This window comes from Myotis nattereri, assembly GCF_964212035.1.
Source record: "Myotis nattereri genome assembly, chromosome: 1".
NCBI classification, from domain to species: Eukaryota; Metazoa; Chordata; class Mammalia; order Chiroptera; family Vespertilionidae; genus Myotis; species Myotis nattereri.
In genome coordinates this window covers 41,454,541-41,481,331 of record NC_138075.1, presented here as the reverse complement: position 1 = coordinate 41,481,331, position 26,791 = coordinate 41,454,541, and the positions used below count along the sequence as shown (strand labels likewise).

The 26,791-nt window shown below is 43.5% G+C and overlaps 1 protein-coding gene across 1 annotated transcript in view; it reads left to right on the top strand.

Moving 5' to 3' along the window:
• FRMD6 (FERM domain containing 6) overlaps positions 1-20,803 on the top strand; it is a 79,374-nt gene extending 58,571 nt beyond the window's left edge. Inside the window, exons 7-14 of the mRNA XM_081093547.1 lie at positions 370-525; positions 3,844-3,909; positions 4,728-4,796; positions 7,369-7,543; positions 12,088-12,423; positions 13,520-13,651; positions 15,685-15,776; positions 17,931-20,803. Of these exons, the coding sequence (XP_080949673.1) occupies positions 370-525; positions 3,844-3,909; positions 4,728-4,796; positions 7,369-7,543; positions 12,088-12,423; positions 13,520-13,651; positions 15,685-15,776; positions 17,931-18,215 (1,311 nt within the window). The 3' untranslated portion in view covers positions 18,216-20,803. The remainder of the gene's footprint in view (positions 1-369; positions 526-3,843; positions 3,910-4,727; positions 4,797-7,368; positions 7,544-12,087; positions 12,424-13,519; positions 13,652-15,684; positions 15,777-17,930) is intronic.
• Positions 20,804-26,791: the final 5,988 nt, after the last annotated feature.

Sequence of the window (26,791 nt, the reverse complement as noted above, 5' to 3'; positions counted from 1 at the left end):
TTTTGCAAGTATAAGGAATGATATGTACAAAATTTTGCAAGTTTGCATGGTTTTGTCTTTGGTTTGATTTTTTTGTTTTTTTGGTTCCTGGTGAGTTTAAAGCCAAGAGAACACACTTTTCCCATTTCTTGTGATTTTTCTTCTCAGATACTCAATACTGCAGCTAAATTGACTTTGTCACTTTGAGTATTAGCTGATTCAGCCTCGTACTATAACCGATGGTGAAGACAGAGTGAACGTGGGAATGTTCTAGTGGATGTTAGCCAGTTTATATGGTTTGTTTAGGTCCTGGTCCTTCTGTCACTTACGGGTGAGGGTGTGTACACCCCCCGACAAATGTTGCATTGCATGCCCGTTGTATTCCAACAGGTTGTTGCCAAGAGAGGGAAGGACTACATCCTGAAGCACATTCCAAACATGCACAAAGATCAGTTTGCACTGACCGCTTCCGAGGCTCATCTTAAATACATCAAAGAGGCCGTCCGGCTGGACGACGTCGCCGTCCACTACTACAGACTGTATAAGGTACAGACGGCCTTGCGCCTGCAGCTTCCAAGAAAAAAACTCCTTCTCCATCACAAGGGGCGTTTATTTAAGCTTGGGCTTTGAAAAGAGTTTCACGTGGCCCGCTGTCTGTCACCGCAGGTCATCTCGGAGCGGGCGGTGCTTTTTCTCGGCCTGGGAGCAGGATGCAGGCTCTCCTGGTTCTAACGCTGTGATGACACGGGGCTGCATAGTGTGAATGTGGCGTTTCCGTGAACAGAAATACCGTAGTTGTTTTTCTCCTCTCCAAGTCTGCGTTTCTGTCTCGGGGAGTGACATTGGCAACTTCTTCGATCATTAGTTTTTAATATTCCCCAAAGTGAAGTCACACGGCATCAGATCCATTAGTAACCAGAGCCTCACAATGACAGCAAGTGCTTATTGAGTCCTGTGTTTATGGGGCACCCTTTATATTTATCCTTTAAAAAAATTCTGTAAGATAGGAACTGTAATCTTCATTTTACAGACAAGGAAACAGACTAAAGGCCACAAAACCAGTAAGTGGCAAGGCCAGGATTCAACCCAGGCCTAATCAGAGCCTGTGTGCTTTCTCCACGGAACTCTCTGATGTGTGTCACTCCCTTCTGTGCCCTGTGTATCCCTAGCCTCATTGTTTCAGAGGTCAGAGGCCACACATCCAAGTAACAGCTGAAGCCAGGCTCTGCGGGGAATCCCTCACACTACATTTATGGGATCCTGTCTTCTCTCTCCCTCTACCTCCTCCCCCCTCTTGGCCATATTTCACTCCTGAATCCCCACTTATGTACCCAGAGGTATATTCTCCAACCGAATAGGATGAAGTGGTTCAGAGAGTGGTCTATTGAGCCTAACTTGTGGGATTGACTCCTAGCTTCACCTCTTACCATGTGGCCTTAGACCAGTTACTACTTAGCCTCTCTGCTTCAGTTTCCCATCGTTAGATGGGGATGGTAATGACCTGCCTCTGAGGTTCATTGAATAGGCAAAGGACAATGGATAAAAGGTGCTTCAAGCAGTTGTTATATCACTGTTACTATGCTTGGTATCACTCCATAGCCTTTGGTATCACTCCCTACCCAATGGTCTAGCACCCCTAGACCATTGGATATACTGCTGGTGAGCACATTGCCTGGTTCAGAAAACTTAGAAAGGGACCAAAGGATGGTGTTTCTTCTCCCTTCCATGTTTAAAAGGTGCACTGTTAATGCCCTGTCATCTTTGAAAGGCATAATTGAGTTCCATAATATCTTTTTGGCTAAATTCCTAAAGGACTTAGCTATCTGTTTGTTTTTTTCCTTAAATTTTATTTGTGACAATTTATAGGAAAAAATGAAAATAAATGACATTTTTGACAATCAGCTTATAATTTTAAAATGTATGAGAAGTATTAATAATGCATTGAAAAGACTGCAGCTTTGGAATCAGATATCCTCCTTCCTATATAATAAAAGGCTAATATGCAAATTGTTCCCTTGACTAGGAGTTCAACCAACTGCCTGCAGCTCCTCCCCCAGGCCCCACCCCCGATCGCCCCTCCCCCTCCCCCCAATCCAGGGTGGGGCTGGCCTGCCAACCTCCCATGTCCCCTCCCCCCAGCCAGCCTGGCCCTGCACAAATTCATGCACCGGGCCTCTAGTCACTTAAAAACCCTATATTACCACTGATAATTACTGGATCCTAAGTAAATATAAATAATCCTGGGCCATCTATTAAGTGGGAATGATTCCATACATTTCCAACATTGGGAAAATTCTATGAGATAATGAATCTGAAATAACTAAGTGAAGTGTCTAGTACATTAGTGATTCTTATTTGATAAGGAAATTTAGTATTTAAAAAAATCCTATTGGCCCTGGCCAGGTAGCTCAGTTAGTTAGAGCAGCATCCCCTAAGGTTATAGGTTCATTCCCTGATTAGGGCACATAAAAGAATCAACCAATGAATGCATAAATAAGTGGAACAAATAGATGTTTCTCTACCCCCCTCCCCTACTCCACCCCCTGCTCTCTCTCTTTCTAAAAATCAATTTTTAAAATCCTATTAAGAATCATTTAGTGAAGTAGATATCCTCAATTTATCTTGTGTAAAGATCTTTCAAACTTACTTAAAGTATGGTACTTCTACATGACATGGAAAATGACTCTAGTCTGCTTAAAATGAGATAATTAATCATAGTAATGTAACTGAATGAAGTGGGAAATAATATTGCCTCATGGACAGAATTTTTATTCTTCGGAGAAGTCAAGTGGCAGCCACTAAAACTGCTTCATTTAAGGCCTGGTTACAAAATGGAAATAAGGTAGATGGAGGATAGGAAACATCCTGAAAAAGAAAAACAACAAATTCTGTGCTCCCTTTCCAGTACTGCACACCTCATACATGCACAGCCCGCGTTTTTATGAGCACAGTCTTCAGGAAACAATCAGAACGGCCTTGCAAGGGAAATTGGCCTAAACTCATAGTGATGGATTGAGTTCTCTTACTATATATGCCTTTCGTGATGTAAAAATACGTTGGTTGGAAAAAAAACAACCCAAAGAGTAAAAATAGGCTATGTCTTCTCTTTTCTGTGCCTGGTGAGGATGCATTTTCAAAAAATACTTCTTAACCATGTTCCTGGGGAAAATGGCACTATAATGAAGATCTGTACATATTTATTGTTTGTACTGAGAAATCTTATAGTTACTTAATAATATTATGTCTCTTCTATTTTATACTTTATATTTTATATACGCTTTTACAGATGAGCACTTAAAAAGATGTTGCCAAAGTTCTAAGTACATTCTTTTTTTTTTTAAGTGTTTATTGTTAAAAGCATTACATGTCCCCTTTCTTCCCCGTTGACCCATTCTAGCCCACCCCCCACCCCAGGCCTTCACCACACTATTGTCTGTGTCCATGGGTTATGCATAAATGCATATAAGTTCTTTGACTGATCTCTTCCCACCTGAGTACATTCTTAATTGGAGAATTTTTTTTCCTTATGTAGTTATACATTATTGTTTATAGTTTATGGGTTAGCTGGTAGTATACATTCTACCACCTAACCCAGTGGAATGTATACCACTTTGTTAAGTAATAATTGAGCATTTAAAAAATGAGTACTTTTTAAAAAAACTAACCGATATAAAACTTTTACAGCTTTATTATTTGTCCTTATGAGAGACCCTTAAATATTTAGGCTTGCCTGTGATCTTAGCTTCTGAGCTGGGAGATTTACCCAGTTTTTAACATATAAAATTTGGTGCATCTCAGAATTTAATTATGACTTTATATTCAAGGTTCTAACGTAGACATTTTCATAAAATTTTATTCCTCCAGGATAAAAGGGAAATTGAAGCTTCTCTGACCCTCGGGCTGACCATGCGGGGAATACAGATTTTCCAGGTGAGTAAATGAGAGAACTAAGTGTTCAGTAGGCACTGCTCTGTCTCCCAGTGACAGTCCCTCTGTGGTCCCGTGATAGGTTCACCGGTCCTTTTTGGCCACGGATTGGTCATTGCTTCCTGTTTGTGTGCACAGATGTGGACGATGTGGGATAGACCAAGGGATCCAGTCTAAACCATGTAGTAACAAGTCTTCCAGAACAGAAAACAAAACGCCTAAGATTGGCCCACGGGTCACCACTTTTTCTGTGTGTGTCATTGACGTTAAATATACTCTTGTATATTTTTGTCCTCTGGAGCATTTATAATTCTAAAGATGACATATGCATACAGTGCCTGAGCAGATGTTTTAATTTCCATTACACTTTTCTGATAAAGCTTGTCCCTTGAGTAAGTAGGTGGGATGGTGCTACAGCCATTGACAAGGGGGAGAAAAAGCCTCTTTCTGGGAGAGCTGGGAGAGTATTAGGATATCTTTTCTTTGATGTAGGCAAAATATCCAAGGATGAAAGTCTGAGTACCTTGTCTCGTCTCCTGAATGCCCGAGTCTTTCGGACTTTTTATTTAAATTTTAGGGATAGGCCAAAAGAGGAAAGATTGCCCGGAAAGGGCAGTTAATGATGCAGTCACTCGGGAACCGGAAACTACTGAATCATATCACTAATCTTTTAATTACTGTCTGCACATCTCCAAAGAGAGCTGAGGGCCTCTTTCGGATTTTAATTAATGTATTTTAGTTTTCTGGGAGATAAATTAGAGCCATTTTAGTGTCTGTCAGTTTCATCAGTAACTCTATATGCATTATAATTCTTCCCACAGAATTTAGATGAAGAGAAACAATTACTTTATGACTTCCCCTGGACAAATGTTGGAAAATTGGTATTTGTGGTAAGTTTAAAATAACTGGCTAAAGTAAATTACTCAGTTGTTTGTTTGTTTTTGGAATTTTGTTGTTTCTTGTTTTTTAAAACAATATTGTTCCAGACACAAAAGTTGATACTTTTAAGAAGTCAGCAGTGAAGATAATTAGATTTCTTATATTCTTATGTCACTCATCAGTAGAACAGCTAAAATTAAAGAATTTTATAACAAAATAAATTACTAGTTTTAATTTGTGTGCCTGGTCTTCACCACACTACCCTAAGTTATTCTACTTGCAGAAGAAATGTAGTGAGAAAAGTACAAGATGAGTTCATCAAATAGAATTATTTTAAAAGTGTACAGCAGAGGGATTAGAAAATAGAAAACCATAATCACAGTGTAAGTTCTCTTCGTGTGGGGCCGGCCAGTTCCTTTGGAAATTACTTCCTTTGAAGAAGGAATAAAGAGTGATATAAAAAGATGTTTCTATTAATATCTGACTCTTCGAAACTCATCATTATAAAGAAAGGTCTGTAGTTCTTAACAGGAAAAATACCTTTATTTTTAGAATATTTTTTGAGCAAATTTATGATTTTTCCAGCTGTTTCTTTACTTTGCTAGCTATCTCCATTTCTTAGTAGAGTTCAAAGAATTACAGTTAACAGTGTGTCTGTCTAGTAGTCATTAAAATCCACAATTTTCTTTTGTTCAGAAACTACTGAAAAAAATACACAAAGAAAGGAGGGAGATAAGGATTTGTCCACATGGGCTCTCTCCCCTAAGGAAGATGGCCTATATAAATAAAGGGTTGTATTGCCAAATAGCACTGGGCACTGATTCCACACTGTCCTGTGAGTCAGAAGACCTGTTCCTGACTTTACATTACTTTAATTACTTGGGCACAGTTCAATCTGATTTCACTTTCCTCCTACATTAAGCGCGGCCTGACCTGCCTCCTCCCCACTGCTCTCCTTTGTTCCAGCTCTTTGTGAAAGGATCTGGGCTGTTTGAAAATGAGTACTTTATTGCCAGACTTGCCCCTTTCATGTCCCACACTAAGTAGTCATAAAATGCATTTCTGGAATGGAGTGTTTTAAGGGTCCTGGACTCAGTGGATCTAGTTTTGCGTCATACTCATCTGAGGAGCGTGTTGAAGTTACAGACTTTTGGGCCTCGCCCTCTTCTCCTAGAGATTTTCTATTCAGTGGCTGTGGGTTGGAGAGGAGGAATCTACTTTGACAGACTTCCCAGGTGCAGCCAGCCCAGCCCTGCCTACCTGTGTGACCTTGAGCAAATTGCTTAACCTCTCTGTGCCTTAGTTTCTTCATTTCAAATTGAGGGTGAGGATTAATGAGTTACATCTGCTTACAGCTTGTTAAGTATCAGTTATTACTAGTCTAGCATTGGGGTCCACCGATGGTCTTTTAAAGAAGTCCAGAGGTGAAAAATTCTATCCCTGTCTGAGTTACACAAACCCATATTGCTTTGTACCCACTTCAAGTTAGAGTATGCCTCCCTCTTCGCTTCACTTCTCCTCTCTGGCTGAGAATCTTTGTATCTGGAATACTCCGTTTTGTAGTTCTGCTGCTGCTTTATTCATTATTAAGAAAGCGAAAGAAATTCAAAATATTCTAGCACTGTACGGAACTCTGCCAGGCTCTCGCCCTCAACTTTGAACACTATGTTAATGATCCCAGGCTTAAGGAATGTGATTCCTTATATCTCTATTGATAGACACGTATAGCTCTTCTTTCTCTTCCTTGTCCCATTCCACTGCTGTCTCTGTAGCTTCCGGCTTAGAGAAGTTTTATATTTTTTCTAAACCCTAAATAGGTATCCAGTATTTTTCACCATCATAATTCTATTTATTTCCTCCCCGGAATTTATCATAAGCTATAATTATTCTGTGTGTTAATTTACCATCTGTCCCACCAGAATGTGTCTCCCGGAGGGTGGGGAGCTTGTCTGTCCTGTTCACTGCTGTTTCCTCGGTGTCTGTCTAGCGCAGGGATCGGTAGACAGTGCGTGTTCCACAAATACTTGAATGCATTCCGCTTGTGGAACTTGTTTGCTGAGTTAAGTGTTGGGATTGCATTTGAGGTTGAGGATGCTGCATGACGGGCCCTTCTCTTCTCCATTATATAAATGGCCTGACCAGCCAGAGACACCAAAGATCTTCCTCAACTGTCACACCCAGTCAGTGATTACCAGAAGACCCTCGCTAGACCCTTTCCTGAATTTTGGGTAACCCTCTGTCTGTGACAGTTTTGAAAGGGAACACAGTACTTTATGTCTCAGCAAATTTTGAATGGAGCTTTATACGGTAAGTCCTCACTCAAAATCGTCCACAGGTACAGCGACTTTCAGCAAAATGACGTACAACAAAACCAGTTTTACTGTAGGCTAATTGATAGAAACAAGAGCTGCGTTCCCATAGCAACTCATCAACGTTGTGATGAAACGATGTTACCCAAGGACCTGCTGCACATCGTTTTCGCAATCTGTAGTTTTCCTTACCAAGTAAACAATGAAGAGGACCTGGGCAAATCAGAAACTTTGCTTCCCGAATCTGCATCTGATTTATGCTTTCCCTCCCCAGGGTAAGAAATTTGAGATTTTGCCAGATGGCCTGCCCTCAGCCAGGAAGCTCATATACTACACGGGGTGCCCCCTGCGCTCCAGGCACCTCCTGCAGCTGCTGAGCAACAGCCACCGCCTCTACATGAACCTGCAGCCCATCCTGCGCCACATCCGGAAGCTGGAGGAAAACGAAGGTATCGCAGGCTCCTGCGGGGTGGGATTTGGGGGCCCGGACTCTCCCAGTTTAGTGCAGCCTCCTCTTTCCATGCCAGCACTGTTCCAGAAGGCAAGGGTAGCCTCGGTGCCAGCAGCCGCACCCATCCCAAATGCCGAGGTGTTCCCTGTCGTTGAGCTGCCCCTTGTGTAGCCTCTTTAACTTATTCCACGCTTGGCTTGAAAATGCTTGTGAGAAGCCACCATGTGAAGGTTCAGGCCAAGGTTTAGCTGCATCTCAGAGCTCCGTGTCTACACGGATCCACCTTGGTTCTATGATCCACGGCAATCTGAAATTGCTTCCAACGAAGTGGGTCACAGAAATGGCTGCAGTCTCTCTTCTTGACTGCGGGGAGGCCCCCACATCTGCCCTAGCAAGAATGGCAAAGGAGGGAGAAATTTTCACCTGATGATTTTACCAGCCAGTCCTGTGGGGCCTGGGCTGAGACACAGACTGTCTATTAGGAACCCCAGAGTCCTGGGCCAAAGTTGACACATGGTGAAGAAGAGGGAGGCAGAGAGGGCCTCTAAAAGCAGGCTTCATCTTTACAGTATGAAGCTCGAGGTTAACCCTTTATCTTGGGTTATGGCACCCTGGAGTTACTCCACTTAACACTCCCAACTTCTGATCCCCCAAAAGGCTACTTTGCATATTTGTTTATTTTTTAATGCCTTCCGTTTATTTTGCATATTCATGTTGTACTAATTCTTGGTAATGTGATTAGATTAGTAGATTTTAGGGGGTTGCATGATCATTAGGATGCAGATTCATATCGGAGGTCCACGTCTGAAACAGATTTTGACCTCTCAGATCCAACCTTTCCCACAGAAACAAGGCAATACCTGCTCTCTCTGAGCAAGCAAAACACCTCAGAGAGATTTGCACGTCTGATCGATTCCTTTCCAAAGCTGCCTCTGTCTAAATGAGACCCCATTTGGAGATGTCACTGTCATTTAATTAGCGATTAGAACGTGAATCATCTCCCACTGTCTGCCACCACGCTGCACCTGTCTTCAGAGAGAGTGGGTAAAAATGTCAGGTGTATTGGCTTCCGCCGCTGCCAGACTGCCAGTCCTTCCCCAGATGACTCATCGGTATGACAAATATATTTCTCCGATGCTGACATGAATATTAAAGAGAATTCAGACAGGAAAAGGTGCCGAGGAAACTTGCGAGGATGGGTAGGAGACTTAGTGGGGTGCAGAGCCCATTGTTTGCCAAGTCAGCCTCGTTCCTAACTGATGCCTTGAGAAGTTCATTTATTTCACCAGCTCTCCACCAGCAGCCTTTTAGTAAATTCTTGTTTAGGGGACTGTAGGGGGAGCTCTTTAGAGCCCATAAGAGGGAACGAACCATAGCGTTTAAGGTAAACTACCCAGCAAGTACCGGGTGCATTTGTGGGCTTACATGTACAGGGCCATGAAGGAATGAAAAATTTGTAAACTGGATCTTTTATTTGGGCAAATGTAGATAGATTTGGAAGGGAAGTCTTTTCTTCCTCCTCCTCCTCCTCCTCCTCCTCCTCCTCCTCCTCCTCCTCCTCCTCCACCTCCTCCTCCTCCACCACCACCACCACCACCACCACCACACATTTAATTTCTTCTACTTAGAGATCACACAAGGTCTGAGGAAAAATTGAAACCAAGTTCCTCTGGACCAGCCTTGGCCTGAATCCACTTATCTCACCCACACTTAAAGCCCTTTTTCAATATTGGCTCAGCAAAAAGAGCAGCACAAAAAGAATCTTACTTTTCTTAATTACATTTCATTTAGAGTCACCTTGTCTGAAATACTGTTTTAGCGTTTTATAGCAGAAAATAATCACAAGATTTCTTCCATAGTATTTAGAAGAGAAGTGCCTTTGTCATTAGAAGGATGTTAGCCCAACTTTATTCAGTAACTAGAGCTTATTCTTAAGACATCTATACAGAAGTCACATCGCCTGCTTTCTATTTTAAAATCATGTGTAAAAACCTTTGCGGTCGCTGGGCTTTTCCCACAGAGGGAATAAAAGCACACTGGCATGTTGAGCATCTTCACTCTTGATACCAGTCATTGCGAGGGGGATGAGAAGTTGCATTTTGCATTCCTTCGAACAAATTTCTGCGTTATTTCAGCATTTCCCTCAGTTTGTAACCGAGTGGTGTGAAGTTTCTTAAATGTTTGCAGAGGGTTAAGTCAGTGATGGCAAACCTATGACACGCATGTCAGAGGTGACACATGAACTCATTTTTTTTGGTTGATTTTTCTTTGTTAAATGGGATTTAAATATATAAAATAAATATCAAAAATATAAATCTTTGTTTTACTACGGTTGCAAATATCAAAAAATTTCTGTATGTGACACGGCACCAGAGTTAAGTTAGGGTTTTTCAAAATGCCGACACGCCGAGCTCAAAAGGCTCGCCATCACTGGTCTAAGTGATGTAGCACTCACTTCAAAGGAGACAGAAGCCAGCCTTGTGGTGCACCAGGGCTGCTGACACTCTGATGGGAAATATACATACACAGGGCTCCTAGCAGGAGCGCAGGCTGGAGACTGCTTGTACCCCAGGGAGTGTACTAGTGAGTATGGGATACTAGGTTTGGCTCCAAACCTACCTGGAAGCTGGGGTTCAAAAGACTATTTGTAAAGATGTAGAAAAGCTTTTATTTATATTTATTTAGTTAGTTAGTTTTCAATATATATTTTTATTGATTTCAGAGTGGGAGAGAGAGATAAAAATATCAATGATGAGAGAAAATCATTGATTGGCTGCCTCCTGCAGGCCCCACACCAGGGATTAAGCCCACAACCTGGGCATGTGCCCTGACTGGGAATCGAACCATGACCTCCTGGTTCATAGGTGGATGCTCAACCACTGAACCACATCGGCCAGACTAGAAAACTTTCAAATAATCAGATCCACATTTCCCAGTTGTCTCAGACCTCCAATACCCTATAGAACTTTTTCCCTATTTCTCTTTTATTACTTTTTTTTCCTTCACTTGCCACCCTTCTGAGGGTCACATGGCTATCTATTATTTTGAAAGTACAGTAAGTAGAAATGGTATGAGAATTTTGCAAATGCTTTTAGCTCTCATCTTCATGTCAACCCGTTGCCTTCAGAAAGCAGGAATCCTTAGAACCCCTCACCCTAAAAAATGGGATGGATGCACTTGTCTCAGTGGTGCATGTTGGGCTGTGATGTCCAGCCCCAGTCTGCGTTCTCTGTGGCTACACACACATGCCTTTGCGTTTCAGCCCGATTCCTTAGAATTGACAGGGAAGGGCTGGAGCCCAGAAACGCACGCCTCGCCGTCCCCTAGCATCTTCCCATTATGCATCCAGCAAAGCATATCATCACCTTCTCTTTCTGCTCATGCTCATTCCCTCTCTGGAGCCTGTGGCGATGATACTTCAGAGCTGGAACCAGACATCAGCGGTGCGAGTGTTTTTACTTAACCAAGAAACAAGACAATTAAATCCGCCATCAGCCCCCTGAGGACCCAATTAGTCTCCTTGTTAGCAGCTTCTGAGATAATATCAACTTAATGTTTCCCAAATGCACTCTCCATTGTTAGCATTGTTCTAATGTGTCATTTCTCATCCGTATTAAAAGCACAAGGAAGCTAAGCTATCTTTCTGTTTTAAATTTCTGACGTGAAGCACAAAAATAATGTTTTTGTGTCAGGAGTGCCCCTGCACCTCAGCTGTAACTTTGTGCTTGATGTACTGGCTGGTTTAGCACTTGATGAAAGGGACTTTCAGTGATGTGTCTCTGCATGTGACACGTTCAGGAACATTTTTACCAATCAGAGGCCACGTGACACACCAGTCGTGATGACTGTGTTTTCTAACTAGATGAGAAAGCCTCACTAATTCAGCCTAAACGGAGAAAAGCAGTCTTCGCTAATGTAAACCTAAATTTTAGAATTACCTGAAAGAAATTCTCAGAAGAATCGTTTTATTTTAAATTGTATTCAACAAGTTGGAGCTAAAAAACAGTGGACCAAATGAACAAAGGAAATGAATGGCAAATAGCATAATTATGTTTATTCAACAGTCTCCTATAGTAGTGTTTCTGAAATTACCTGTGGGGGAAGGACCAGGTTTTTTAAATTTCTAATCCACTGTGAACTGATACTTCTGCAAAATACAAAAGTCACAGTGGTGGCTGCCATGACAATGTCAGGTTGCTCTCACACTTTCTAAATGTTTATTCTCAGTTACTGAACTTATTTCACTGCGGGGCCAGTAACAGTTTGCTGACACGAGGTGGTCGGTCAAGGAGCAGCCTTCTTCTCTGGTGTTTGAACCCTGAGTAGTTTAAGCGCTCCCCTCAAATGTGCCATCCTGGCTTTTATTCACTTGGCGGTGTTCTTAGGTGGAGAGCCGGCCAGAATTAGGACCACTTGCCAGTCACTAGATTCTGAGAGTGAACTTGTACTTGATCTTGGCCTGATGACTGACTCACGTAAGCTCCCCATGCGGTCCCCCTCTGGGTTGAGTGAGATGACGATCGGCTGTTTCTTCCCAAACAGAGAAGAAGCAGTACCGGGAATCTTACATCAGTGACAACCTGGACCTTGACATGGACCAGCTGGAGAAGCGGTCCCGGGCCAGCGGGAGCAGCGTGGGCAGCATGAAGCATAAGCGCCTGTCTCGTCACTCCACCGCCAGCCACAGCAGTTCCCACACCTCGGGCATTGAGGCGGACACCAAGCCTCGGGACCCGGGGCCGGAGGACAGCTACTCCGGCAGCGCCATCCACCGCAAGCTGAAGACCTGCAGCTCGATGACCAGCCACGGCAGCTCCCACACCTCAGGGGTGGAGAGCGGCGGCAAGGACCGGCTGGAAGAGGACTCGCAGGACGATGGTAACCTTTCCCCCCGGCCCACCGAGCTGACAGGACAGCCCCGTCCTCATGGCTCATTTCTTTTTCTCTCCTAGTTGTTTCTCAGGTATTCGTTCTACAGAATTGATGTCTGTAAGAAGTAGTAAAATAGAGAGAAAGTCTCATGCCACCTTCCCCACTGACTTGATTGGATTGTTTGTGAACAAAACATCCCTCTAGTCATGAACCTTTGCCACCACAGGGTTGGATGGTTGTGGGTTCTAAGTTGTAGGATTTTATATGGAGTAGAAGTTAGTCCCACAGCCCTTGGGTCTGCATCTCTGATTTCCACATGAAATAAGCATTGGTTAGGACAACAGATTGGATTCAATGATAGTGACATAAATGTCTTGAACTTTCCAAAAAAAAAAAAAAGAATTTTGAGTCCAGGCCATTTCATTAATTAGTATTTCTTAAATACTTCTCTTATCACCAGAACGCTAGGGAGTATAAAAGAAACACAGCACCTGGCCGCTTAACTCTGTGGCGAGGAAAGAAGGTGAGACGGACAGCCTGTATCGTCCAAACTTCGCATTTGTTTACATCTTTTTTATTATTTTCCCGCCTCAAATAAATGCTATAGCATTCAGGTTTGGGGAAGAGATACTGACTCCATTAAGGAAAGCTGCAGAACATGTTTGGTTACTACAGAATTCATGTAGTAACCAAATTGAGTCACTAACTACCCTCAGACTAGGCAGCTATGGGCAGTGGGGAGCTCCATGAACTACTCATTCTGCGTCAGCAGTCTGCTGTGGCATTAGCCAAATGAGCCATCGGTCTCCGTTTGCCCTGTGATGGAAGCAGGGTGGTAGAGCTTTTCTTCTTTCTTAAAGAGTAAACAACAATTGACAAATCAGGGTGTTGGAAGACCTGTGGAGAACACAGCAATCTTGTGAGAAAGAGAACGAATAGCATCTGGTTGAGAATTGTCCCGAGAGTGGACTGCTGTAGAGCCTCATACGCCAACTTATTTTCAAATACGAATAATTACATAGCTTCCCTCAGAATGTGGCTGTGCATTATGGTGATCATTTCCCTTTCTGCCACTACATGTCTTTTCCCTTTTCTGTGCCAGAAATAGAGATGTTGGTTGATGACCCGAGGGACCTGGAGCAGCTGAACGAAGACTCGCTGGAGGTCAGCCCGGACATGTGCATCTACATCACGGAGGACATGCTCCTGTCGCGGAAGCTCAATGGACACTCTGGTGAGCTCCCCCGGGGAGTTCTCCTTAGCAGAATGGGTTTTGTTTTTAAGCCTCAGTTAGCTTCTGTTTTTGTCACGTGTCATGAATTAATCTCTGTTCTTTAGAGAAAGATGCCTTAGTACAGGTACTGTCCAAGTGGCCTGGTGCTTATCATTATGCCTCTCAAAGCTTTGATTGGGTGAGAGACCCTATTAGGGTTGGAGTGACTGCCATTGCTCTGTTAAGACCCACAGTCCTGTCCTAGCTGGTGTTGCTCAGTGGCTAGAACATCGGCCTGCAGACTGAAAGGTCCCAGGTTCAATTCTGGTCAAGGGCACATGCCTGGGTTGCGAGCTCGATCCCCAGTGTGAGTCATGCAGGAGGCAGCCAATCAATGATTCTCTCTCATCATTGATGTTTCTATTTCTCTCTCCCTCTCCCTTCCTCTCTGAAATCAATAAATGTATATTTAAAAAAAGACCCACAGTCCCCGATGCTGCACCTCTCCCATGCACATGGGCAGGAATCAGATGAATAAGACCAGCACAGTACCCCCACCCTGGCACTCACTCTGCAAGAGCGCGAGGAACCTTTATGGCAGAAGCCCACTGGCTGGCCCAGCAGAACCCTGGCCTTCAGGTGCTCTGCCAGGAGCAGATCTGCGGCGGTGGCAGAATCCTCTGCCTGACCAACAGAGATCCGCAGGCCGGTGCTCTGGGCACGCTTAGCTTAGTTCTTCACCCCGCTTTCCTCCCTTCCTGCCCTTTTGTCTTATTAGGTTGAATTTTCCTTACAAGTACATTTCAATGTGTATTAAATATAAACTCATAATTACATGCACATTATAGGTACACAGACAGCACACTCTCTCTCACTATGCATGTGTGTATGTGTGTGCATGAAACAATATACACGAAAGTGCTTGTCGGGAGTGGGTACAAGGGAAGCATTTAATACCGAAAGTTATTTCTATAGGTTACTAGCAGTAGCTGAATGAAAATCACATTATGGTTTTGGTGTGTGTTTTTTTTAATACGGTGGGAAGGTACTTAAATTATTTGGCCTTAAGGACTTCACCTACTCACTTGCTTCACCTGTTTGCAAGAAAAATGTCAGTGATCTTCCCATACATCTCCAGCTCTTGTTGGCAGTTTTACCTTCTGAAACCTGTCGTGGGGATGCTTCTCTCACATGCCGCGGGCTCATAAGGAAGTGTAAGCCCTGGATTTCTGTTTCCAAGTTTCAGCAGGTTGCCCCCAAGCACTGGGGTGATTAGGGACCCTGCTGATCTTCACTGTGGCCTCCCATTCCAGGCTCTTACCAGTGAGGGGATTGCCTCGGGAGGTATGGGCCACAGTGTCCCTGTCAGCCAAGAAGAGCTTCTGTGATCTGAGCACGTTCCATGTGCAGGCCCTGTACTTCGTGCCTTTTATGCACATGCTCTTTAATCATCGTAAAACTCTGTTGATGGGTGCTGCTATCAGCCCCCTGTATAAGAGGGGCTGATATGAGACTCAGGGTGGTTAAGTAACTGGCCAGGACACATGGCTGATTACTTGTCTGGGCCGAGGATCAACCCAGATCTGTGTGACTCCAGAGGCCAGAGCCCTCACACTTACCCACTGCACATCCAAGTGGACCAAACCTAGAAGTCACTGTTCAGGTGGGATTAAGTCAAAGTTGGTGTTATGTGGTAAGGGGGAAGATCGCAGGAGACATAGTAAAGAGATTCCTTTACCTGGCCTAGGGTCTTTGTTTTTACTACGAACTTCATCATAGCGAGCTTCATTAGAAGTTTATTTTAGAAAATTCAGGCTCTAAATTTCTTCCTATACTCAAGCCCCACATTCATCTCAACCCACCCCTCACCCCAGTTTCCTATAAGATACAAGATAAAATGTGTTCCATCCTGGTTGTCTCCTACCAAAGAATCACTGTGAGATTTTCCAATAATGGTTCATATTTGATCTTTCTTTTTCAGTAGCAGCAGTATATGTGGCAAGAGGTATGAATAATGTGAAATCTTCATTGCTTTTTATTCTGTTTTACTTTAGGGTTGATTGTGAAAGAAATCGGTTCTTCCACCTCCAGCTCCTCCGAAACAGTTGTCAAGCTTCGTGGCCAGAGTACCGATTCTCTTCCACAGGTATGGAGGGACCTGAACACTTTAAATAGCAAGTCAGCATGCATATTTATATAGAGAGGCGAAAATTAAAAATCTTGAGGAAATGATTCTTACCAGACACATGCATTACAGTCTCATTCTGAGCTGACTTCCAGTTCATTTGCTGGTTCCATTTATCTTGGAGTTGATTTGGTTTTGCATAAATTATGCACCTTGTGTCACACTCTAGGTGTCCAGACTTCAGGCTGACGGTGTGTGTATGTGTTGATTGACAACAACAACTGGTCAGGTGTGCTGGATAGAGGTGTTTCTCCACCCTCTGATTCTCCCGTTCAGAGTAAACTTCCAAAGTATACAATGGGAGAATATTTGATAACCTGTGTTCACTAGTTAGGCTAAGATGTCAAAAGTTAGAGACAAGTTAACATACTCTAAAGCTCATGGTTGCAGTATTTGGATAAAATGTACAACTAACATTGACCTCTATTTTCTGAGCGCTCTCTGTCTCTCCTTATATGTCTCTTTTTCTTGGGTTCTCTCTTTTTTTTTTTCTTCTGTGTATTTCTTTTATTTCATTTTTTTTCCTGCATTCTGGTAATTTTTGCCTACTGCCTTTTTCTCTCTTTTTTTCCTATTTGCCCTTTCTTCTTTCATTTATGTAGTCATAATGTGAAATGACATTTTATTAAATATTTTTCTGAGCCCAGCCAGTGTGGCTCATGGTTGAGCATCAACCCATGAACTAGGAGGTCACAGTTCGATTCCCCGTCAGGGCACATGCCCAGTTTGTGGGCTCGATCCCCAGTAGGGAGCATGCAGGAGGCACCTGATCAATTATTCTCTCTCATCATTGGTGTTTCTGTCTCTCCCTCTCTCTGAAATCAGTGAAAACATATTTAAAAAAAATATTTTTCTGAGAACTCTAATGCATAATTTTTAAAGCTGTATGTGTTGCATGATTAGGTGGAATGAACTCCAGAATCAGACTGCCTGGGTTTGCACCCTGCTAGGCCACGAAGTGTTAGCTCTTATTGTACATAAATGTTTGTGGGGCACAGCGAAGGATCACAGTCCTCACCTACAGAGTGGGGAGAGCATTGTGCCCGCCGTGAGGATTTGTGGTGAGGACCTACGGAAGTCTCCGTGTGAAAGCACATGGGCGCCTGGGAGGACCTCAGTACACGGGACGGTCATCTCCAGGGGTGCTCCGAGGCGACACTTCCTGGTAAAATATTGTTGGGCTCGGACCCTCTTCTCTCCCTCCTGGTGCTTTTGCCTCTTAATTCTAACAGCGTTGTTGGCCTTTGTGGTGTTCAGCAGCATAAGTGGGAGAGAATAATGCGTCGTTTCCATTAATAACCCATTTAGTATCTTCCATTTATGTAATTATCTGAGCCACTTTTCAAACTATTTATATGTTCAGCCAGTACCACCTCTTGGGATAATGAACTCCAAAAGTCTGCTACCCGCTGTGTGAAGCCTTTGGCAGAACACGGCCCCTTGGGGCGTTCAAGAGCTGCCTCTCAGTCCTGGCACCTGCCTCCCAACCTTCTCTGCACCAGGTTATTCTTCCACCCCAAGAATTCTGGCTTTAAAAAAAACAAAAACAAAAAACAGTTCTCCAGTCTTTCTTCTGGAGAAATAATTAGTTTGTTTTCCCATTTCCTATTAACATAATAACAGACCTCAGCATGAACGCATTGCCACACTGAATTGCCCTATGCTAAAGAAACAACCTCTTTACCTTTACAGCCTTATTTTAAGGCAAGTGCTTGATTTCTGAGATGCTGGAGAGAGAGTTGGATTCCTGTCGCATTTACTTCTCTGTGCCTTGGATTATTCATCTGTAAAATGGGGAGAATAACAGCACCCGCCTCATAGGGCTCATAGGAAGAATGAGTTGGTAATACACGTAGTGTGTTTATATCAGGGCCTACCACCGCATAATAAAGGCTCAGCAAATGTTAGCTGCTATTCCTGTTATTGGTGGTGCTGATATTTTTCTGCTCAGGGGTCCGGGTGTTTTAGATTAGAAACCTCTCTAACATACAGGGTTCCTTAACCCTTTATATAGTTTTGCAGCCTCTCTCTGTAAACAGGGCAAATACTGCTATTGCTAACCTTTCACTTGAGCCTATCCTCTTGAAGTTGTTTCAGACTTCCCTTGTTTTGCAGACTATATGTCGAAAACCAAAGACTTCCACCGATCGGCATAGCTTGAGCCTCGATGACATCAGACTTTACCAGAAAGACTTCTTGCGCATCGCCGGTCTGTGTCAAGACACTGCTCAGAGCTATACCTTCGGCTGTGGCCACGAACTGGACGAGGAAGGCCTCTACTGCAACAGCTGCTTGGCTCAGCAGTGTGTCAACATCCAGGACGCTTTTCCAGTCAAAAGAACCAGCAAATACTTTTCTCTGGACCTCACTCATGACGAAGTTCCGGAGTTCGTTGTATAAAGTACATCTGCGTGCAGCTCTACGGCAGCCCCTTTCCCTGGGGGCCGTGAAAGCCATGAGTTCTTTCTTATTCCTCGTGCCATATCTCCCTCACCCAAAACACAGCTCTTTCTTTATATTTGCGCGGGAAACAAAGCCGTGGGACAACTGCACTTTAAGTATTACACAGACGTGGAAGAGAATGTACGGCAAGACAAGTGCCTGGAGTTCACGAGCCTTCGGAAGGAAATGTGCTTTACTGGTTACCCAGCCTTCAGAGTAGTGAGCCGTGGTGTGTTTGCTCACCGTTTTGTTTTTTTTAGTTCAGTCCCACGTAATAACATCATGGTTTTTATCATGGGCATGATGGTAGCGTTGTGTGCCTGTACATTTTTTTATCGCTCCCTCATGAAATGCCCATGTTTTGAGGGAGGAGAAAAGAGTCTCCTTTCTCTGGAAGGACCGTGGCCTAGCCCACACCCACTGCCGCCGCACTGGGGCTGCCCCAGCGTGAACCCTGGCGAAGCGGTCAGGATCAGTGCGTCTAGCAAGCCAAAGAGATGAACATGACAGAAGTGCAGCCCAGGGTGGCACCGGCAGGCGTGAGCGAAGCAGTGCCCGAAGACCGCATGCTGCGTGCGGCGCCTGTGACTCCTCCGTGCCCAGCACCACCTCCTCCTCCTGCTCTTCCAGAAAATAATAGAGCAACTGTGTTCATGTCACAATGTATTTTGTAGAGTTTCCAACACTGTTTTCTGTTAAAAACTATGGAAATGTCTTAGAAAATGTTCGTGCTTAGTGTTTGTTTTTTAAATAAATCAAGAACAAATTATGGTAATGCTAGTTTCTGCTTAACCAGAAACACCCTAACTCTCCCCAGATGTTATTATACACATATAAAGACATGAGATAGTGTGCGTGTTTATATGTGTGTAAAGCTTCCGTGACGGTCTCGTACGTGGCCGGTCTTGTTGAATGTGGAGGATGTGTCATTGAATGAATGCTGCCTACAGACAATCAGTTGACTCATATAGCTTAAAATGACTATTTCTCATGTGTCTTTTGCCGTGATTCTTAATCCCGGTTGCATAATAGAATTATTTGGAGAGGTTTTTTAAAAAATGTCTGGGTCCCACCTCCAGTGAATTTAATTAGACCCAGGCAGACTGCCTTTTCCTGTAAAGTTCTCCAAATGGAGCCGATATCAGCAGAGCTGAAAACCATGGATCCAGAGGATGTCTTTTTAATTTTGATGTAAAAGCATCCAGAAAATGTTAGTGGTTGAGAAAGGGCCATTTTAGAGACAGTTTCTGCCACTACTGTTAGGATATAGAAGGAAACCAAGTCCGGGGAATGAACTCATTAGCCTTTAGATGTAACGGCCTTGCTAGCGCTTTAGGAGAGAACTTTAGCACAGTGTCTTTCTATGAGATGTTTTTAATGATTTCATATTTAAAGCATTTGTTTACCATATTTTGATATACCATTTTTCTACCTTCCAGGTTTTATTAAAAAAAAAAAAAAGCAACACTATTATTTTCTAAAGAAACAGTCATATTTTTATACAAAGTTAAGTTTTCAGGTAACAAAGATGTAGATTTAGGAGACAGCAGGACACGCAGTGTTACCCATGGATGGGAGTCAGTATTACAGACACACACGGGAGCACGCCCACCTGTGCTGTGCCCCGCATGCCCACGCGGGCGTGGCAGGGCCGTGTGCACACAAGCCTGGTCAAGTCAGTCTAACTTGACACTTTAAAAGGAAAAAAAAAATTCTATAGAGTTGTATAGTCATGGAATTATTGTACTTTTATCAAATGTTTTGAAAGAACCAAAGTTTCACATACCAGAATGTATAAAAGTATCTCAGCCTCTGTATGAAAGGGTGAGAGTGTGAAAGGATCATCTAGTGACTGTTTTTCTTAGACGTCACCAAATAGTTCACCGCTTCCTGTAGATGCGGAAGGGACAAGTCCTGGGGAAGTTGGACTGTAAGAGCCCCGTCACGACGTGCCGTGTTTCCTCAGCTCTCAGTGTTTCTTGCAAAGACCAAGAAGAAAACATACATGTATGGACTAGGTAGCGCTTTTTACTTTATTTTCTCTCAACTTCAACCTGAGTCGCGCCTTCAGGGTTCTGTCAGCACAGTTGGGGGTTTTGCACACCTTCTTTCTAATTGGATTGATGCATCGTCTTGTGGGTTTTCAAGAATGAAACATGCTGAGGACACTTTTGTTTTGTGATCCACTGTTTGCAGCAGAAGTATATATATGTATATGGAAATCCATTTTGAATACCTACATTTTTGTATTTGGAAATTGTTTTAAAAAATAAAAAAAGAAAAGTATAGAGCTGTTATTTATTCTGCATTTGTTGATGTCCATTGCTAAGTTAGTGTACCGATTTGGTATGCACTGCTTCTACATTTGTATTTGCAACAGTGAGCTTTCTATCTACACAAATTGTAAAGAATCCTTTCTGTGAAAGGATCGTCATATCAGGATGATACCAAAAGTGTGTAAAAAAACGAACTGCATTATTTTGTAATTATTCTTATAGGCATTTCATGGTAAGATCAACAGTCAATAAAGTTACTTTTTATTTGTCTCTGGGTGCTTTTTATGTTGTTATTAGAGTTCTCAACGAAGCAAAAGGTGTTGAAGAGTGAATGTTTCCTCTGTGTCTTCTTTCCTGTGATGGAGCACATTAAAGGACAACCTCACATTCTGGCGAGATAGATGCCGAGCCCTGCCCTGGGCCTGACCTCCTCCGCCTGCACTGGAAGTGCACTTGTTAGCTCGTTTAGTCCTCGTATTCGCAGAAGGCAGGTACTATCATTGTTCTTAAGTTAGAGATGAAGGAACCAAGGCTCCAAGCAGCTGAGTCCAGTCAGAGAGGTTGTGACATCCACTATTCAGTTCCAAATTATGGGGCTGAAAAAAACTCTTCTTTAAATATATTTTTATTTTTTAAAAATTAAAATAACTACTATAACTTTTGCCCTTAAAACAATCGTTATTGGAGTGTTGGTTTTAATTTCAAAAAGCTTAGTGGTTGTTGCATGTACCTATTTATTTTTAAAATATGTTTTTATTGGATTTAGAGAGAAAAGGCGAGGAAGAGAGAAATATCGAGAAAGAAGCATCAACATCGATTGGCTGCCTCCTGCATGCCCCCATTGGGGATTGAGCCTGCAACCTGGGCATGTGCCCTGACCGGAATCGAACCAATGACCTCTTGGTGTATGGATCGACATTCACCCACTTAGCTGCACCAGCTGGGCAGTGGTTGCATTTAAAAGCAAGCATTCATAAGACTGAGTGTAGGGCAACGGGCATAAAGGACAGAGCCCAGAACTTCGAGGCCATGGACAGGGTTCTGAAATGCCCTAGCCCTCCTGAAAGAAAATCCATTACCTTCTTTTTTGCTCCTGTTTTCTTGGCTATGAAAAATGGGAATAATAATTCAAAGAACTGTTGAGGATTAAATAAAATAATAGGTATAATATTCCCTAGATGACTAAGGTGGGAAAAAAGAAGGTTTTCAAATCTGAGAAAAATTGAACTTTTATAGAATTGAGACAGTGGGTCACCTGGAAGCATAAAATCCAAAACACAAGCTTTGTAGTGCAGTGTTAGGAATTTTGCAAAATATTTGATAAATTGGAGGCAAGGGGAAAAACAGCTTTTTGCCCACTATGTGCTGGGGTCCAACCCCAGCAGGTCCAGGGGTCCCCAAAGGTGTGGACGGAGTTGGCGAAGAAGGAATGACACGGAGACAGCGTTCAGTTGATCAGCAGCCTAGCCAGGATCTCCAGCCAAGTTCTGGTCTGGATCTCCAGCGAAGTTCTGGTTAGGATCTCCAGCCAGGTTCTGTGTCCATGTTCTCTTGCTAGGTTCTCCAGCCAGGTTCTGTAGCCATGTTCCTTCTCTAGGTTCTCCAGCCAGGTTCTGTCCAGGTTCTCCAGCCAGGTTCAGTCACCAGGTTCTAGTCAGGTTCTCTTGCCACGTTCTATCCAGTTTCTGTAGCCAGGTTCTGTCTCTAGGATCTTCAGCCAGGTTCTCTCACTAGGTTCTGTCTCTAGGTTCTGTTGCCAGTTTCTGTCCAGGATCTTTTGCCATGTTCTCTCCAGCGAACTTCTTCTGTCTCTAGGTTCTGTGTAGGTTCTGTGTCTAGGTTCTGTGTGTAGGTTCTGTCTTCTAAGTTCTGTCTCTTGCTGTCTTATTACATCTGTATTTATACCAGTTGATTCAATCCTATCAATCTCTATTACAAAGGTTAGGGCGTTTCTTATCTCCATTCCAGGGAGTAAAGATTATGTAGCTTAAGCATGATTGTTCGTAGTTAAAGTGATTAATTACCCGCCTGGCACTTAGTTGAGGGGTTTTATTCTCTCCCTAACTTCAGGGGAAAATCCCTACCTGGGGAAACAACCTTTCTCAGAGAGGAGACCTTGGTTAAAACACATAGTGCCAAGAAGGTGAGCAAACATATTAAGAACAGTATGCCATATATGCCAGGTCCTTTGAAACAGCAAGGATGGACCGGCTCCCGGCAACTATGTGTCTGATATTACACACATCATGTTAATTCTCACAACTCTTTGAGGAGGTGTCACTCCCATTTTGTAGCTGAGGAAACTTAAACTTTCCCAAGATCCTACAGCTAGTAAATGATAGAGCAGAGTTTTTAACCCAAACTCATCTCCAAAAGCTTTGCTTTTTGTATTACATACCATGTTACCCACTGCTCTAGAGAAAACTTCGAATCTAATAGGGAAGACAGATTTAAAATTTTAATGGTGTGGTGCTCGCTTCGGCAGCACATATACTAAAATTTTGATGGTGTAATAAATGAAATGTCTGTTCATGCACTATATTTTCTTAGCACCCACTCACTCTGGCAGACACACTCAAGACTTGTATAGGTATTAGCATAGGCAGTGAAGACGTAGGGAGTGGGAACAAGAGTGGGAAGATCAGAGGTTTTACTTGGAAGAAGAGCCTTGAAGGGGGACTTCTGGCAGGACGGGGTAAGGTTCCAGCTGTCCAGGCAAAGGCTCAGAAGCTGGCGACAACTGCTCATTAAGGGACCGGCAAGGACCCACAGGGACCTTTGTCTCGATGAGACTCTCTCCAGCCTCATCATGAAAGGCCTTGTGCCCCCAGATGAGGACACAGATTTTTCTGGAGGGAGGGATCCATTGAAGAGGGTGTGAGAGGAAAGATGTGTCTGGGGCTTAAGAGAAACACTGGGAACAGTGCTAGACAAAGGTGGGGAAGGGGCAACAAGACTAGAGAGATGATGAAGACCTGAACTAAGGATGTGGCAACAGGGGAAAAGGGGAAAATTCAAAAGCTATATAGGAAGCAGAATTACAGGACTACCACACCACACCACACACACACACACACACACACACACACACACACGTGATTGTTAACCCCTTACGCTAAATATTAGAGACACAGACATAAACAGTTTTACCATACTTGGAAATGTCCTTGGGAAGACTAAAGAGTTAATTACTGCTTTAAAGCACAAATTAAAAATCTACCCTGCATGAATACTGGAATATTGGCCCAATAGCTACCACCACTCTAATCTAGTAGTGGTTCGCAACCCTGGCTGTACATTAGAATGACCTGCAGAACATAAACAGCAATGCCAGGGGCCTAGAACAGAGCTTCTGATTTATTTGGGGTGAGCATGGTACTGTAGAAGTGTTGCAGGTGATGCTAATATGCCTCAGGGTTGCAAACCATTGGTCGTAGGTGTACCCAAGCAATACAGGTTATCTGCTCCTGAACTAGCATGATGCCTACTTGGGATGGGCTGTGTCTCCAGCGTCCGAGTGCATTGCATTTTGTGGGACTAATATGCTGTATGCTTTTCCTCCAATATATCTGTCAGAGAGTGGACCAGTGTTCAGTGAGGCACGAAGCTCACTGTTTGAAAAAGTCCAAATGCACCCCCATTTTAGAGACGTGGGTGTTAGATACCTATGATTGTTTAGTGGAGTAAAAGGGGAGGGGTGTTAACATGAGTATAGTCAACTGCTTTAAAATCTCCCTGTCTTATTTGCCTCCTCATTGCTCTGATGCTTCGTACAAGTTGATCCACGCACACAGGCATAATGAAAATAAGCTATATTTCACCTGCCCCTTGGTTCTTAAGAAATGTATTTTGAATTAAGGGAGGAGCCTGACCTCTGAAAAGTTCCGCTCAGAAGGTTTGAGCCATTGTAGGTGATGGGTTTATATATGCTCAAGAGATTAATCGAGCCGAAACCGGTTTGGCTCAGTAGATAGAGCATCGGCCTGCGGACTGAAGGGTCCTGGGTTCGATTCCGGTCAAGGGCATGTGCCTGAGTTGCGGGCACATCCCCAGTGGGAGATGTGCAGGAGGCAGCTGATCGATGTTTCTAACTCTCTATCTCTCACCCTTCCTCTCTGTAAAAAAATCAATAAAATATATTTTTTTTAAAAAAAAGATTAATCAAAGATCTAGACACATGGCACAGCTGTAAATAACCAACTCATTACTTCGGATGTGTGCTTGCCCATTGGTGTGAACTGTAGCAGTTAAGGTGTCTTCCGTTTATTACTGTCCTTATGGCAAGAGATGATTTCAATCAGTGCTTGCTAGATGCCCTGATTCTGACTGCTTCGCCAGTGTTCATGCTGGGACAGCCCCAGTGCGGGGCGGCAATGGGTGTGGGCTAGGCCACGTTCTCTCTAGAACAGTGGTTCTCAACCTGTGGGTCGTACCCCTTTGGGGGTCGAACAACCCTTTCACAGGGGTCACCTAAGATCATCGGAAAACACATATATAATTACATATTGTTGTGATTAATCACTATGCTTTAATTATGTTCAATTTGTAACAATGAAAACACATCCTGGATATCAGATATTTACATTACGATTCATAACAGTAGCAAAATTACAGTTATGAAGTAGCAACGAAAATAATTTTATGTTTGGGGGTCACCACAACATGAGGAACTGTATTAAAGGGTCGCGGCATTAGGAAGGTTGAGAACCACTGATCTAGAAAAAAGAGACTCTTTTCTCCTCCCTCAAAACATGGGCATTTCATGAGGGAGTGATAAAGAAACAGAGAGTTCCCGACGTAGGAAGGGCTTATGTTCCAAGTTTGCTTCTAAATTTGCTGTTTGATATTTAGAACACACCTCCCCAAGCTCTCTAACCAGCTCACAAATGCCTGTTTGTCCCAGAGGGATTATTAGAGATCATGCTTTCTGTGCATCAGTAACCGTCTCTTAAAGAAGAGACCCAGGGTATAAATAAGATAGATGGAAGCACCACACAAGCAGATAGAGATGAAGGGACCCCCAACAGACTAGTAGTTCTGTCTTTGGGGTTTACTTCTCTGAGTTCACCCATGCCCATCTATAAATAACAGAAGAAAAGCCTCAGGCCAGCCATGCCAAAATGAAAAAGCTCTCTGTCAATTTCCATCACCGTGGGGTTCTATGAGGGCTGCTCCTAGCGTTTTCTCATCCAGACTCCAGACCCTGGTCCGAAGCCCTCAGCCCTGCTCTGCCATCATGAAAGAGTGATCAGGAACGAAGCCAGCAGAAGATCTGGTAACAGGTCCCCTTCTTCTTCTGATCTGCAGGTGGGAGGAGGAGGTTGGGTCTAGAATCCACGCGATAAAGCAGAAGCCAGGGTTTCCTTTACATGACCCCACGTTGCTGCTGCTACAGGGTCTAAATAAGACGCTGTCAGAGAGGAGTAAAAGAGCCTACAGGTATACTGGGGCCTTTAAATGCGACATACATATGAATGTGGAAGATGATAAAACTCACTGGAGAAACTAAAAAGAAGGCCTAGGTAAAATGAAATACCATGTTCCTAAAAGAAAAACTCAATCATGTGAATGTCACATTTCCCCATCAATTCTAATTAAGAACCCAAATGAAACATTTTAACAACGATGGAGTAATAGGGGCCAGTTTTAACCTCTCACCCGAGACAGCAAAACATATGCTGTCTATAAACTGTTTCTCAGACATTTAACAATTGGCAGTGCGACAGAGGAAGCCCCATAAAGAGAGAAGCAAGATGGGCATTATCACTGCCCTGGCTTACTGTCTGGAGAGGTTCCAGGCCACAATGAAGGGCGAGGAGCCCACATAGATCCCAGTGGTCTCCCTGAATTGAGATCGCAGAGGGGAGAATTTAGGGAGGCCAATGTGATGAGTTCACAGGGCAGAGTACCAGAGAAGAGTGCCGTGCAGAGCAGGAGGGAGGGAGGAGGAGAGCCAGAGAGGGCACACAGAGGTTCTTTCTTCTCAAGCCCGCAGCGGAGTACTGATCAGCATCCACATGTGAGGAAAGCATTTGGAGCTGGGGAGAGAACCAGGAGGAAGGAGCAAAACAAGCCCTGGAGCTCACATAGGGCCAGAAGTAGTTGGTGTTTCCACCAGCTAGAGTGAAAAACCTTGCACTGGGTGGGCATCTTATGAAGTTCTCAGAAGGGTATTTTCCAAGACTGACAGTTGCACGGTCCTGCCTAACAAAGCTGAAAAAGCAAGCCTTTTTTTTTATTTTTTAATATTGAAAGAAA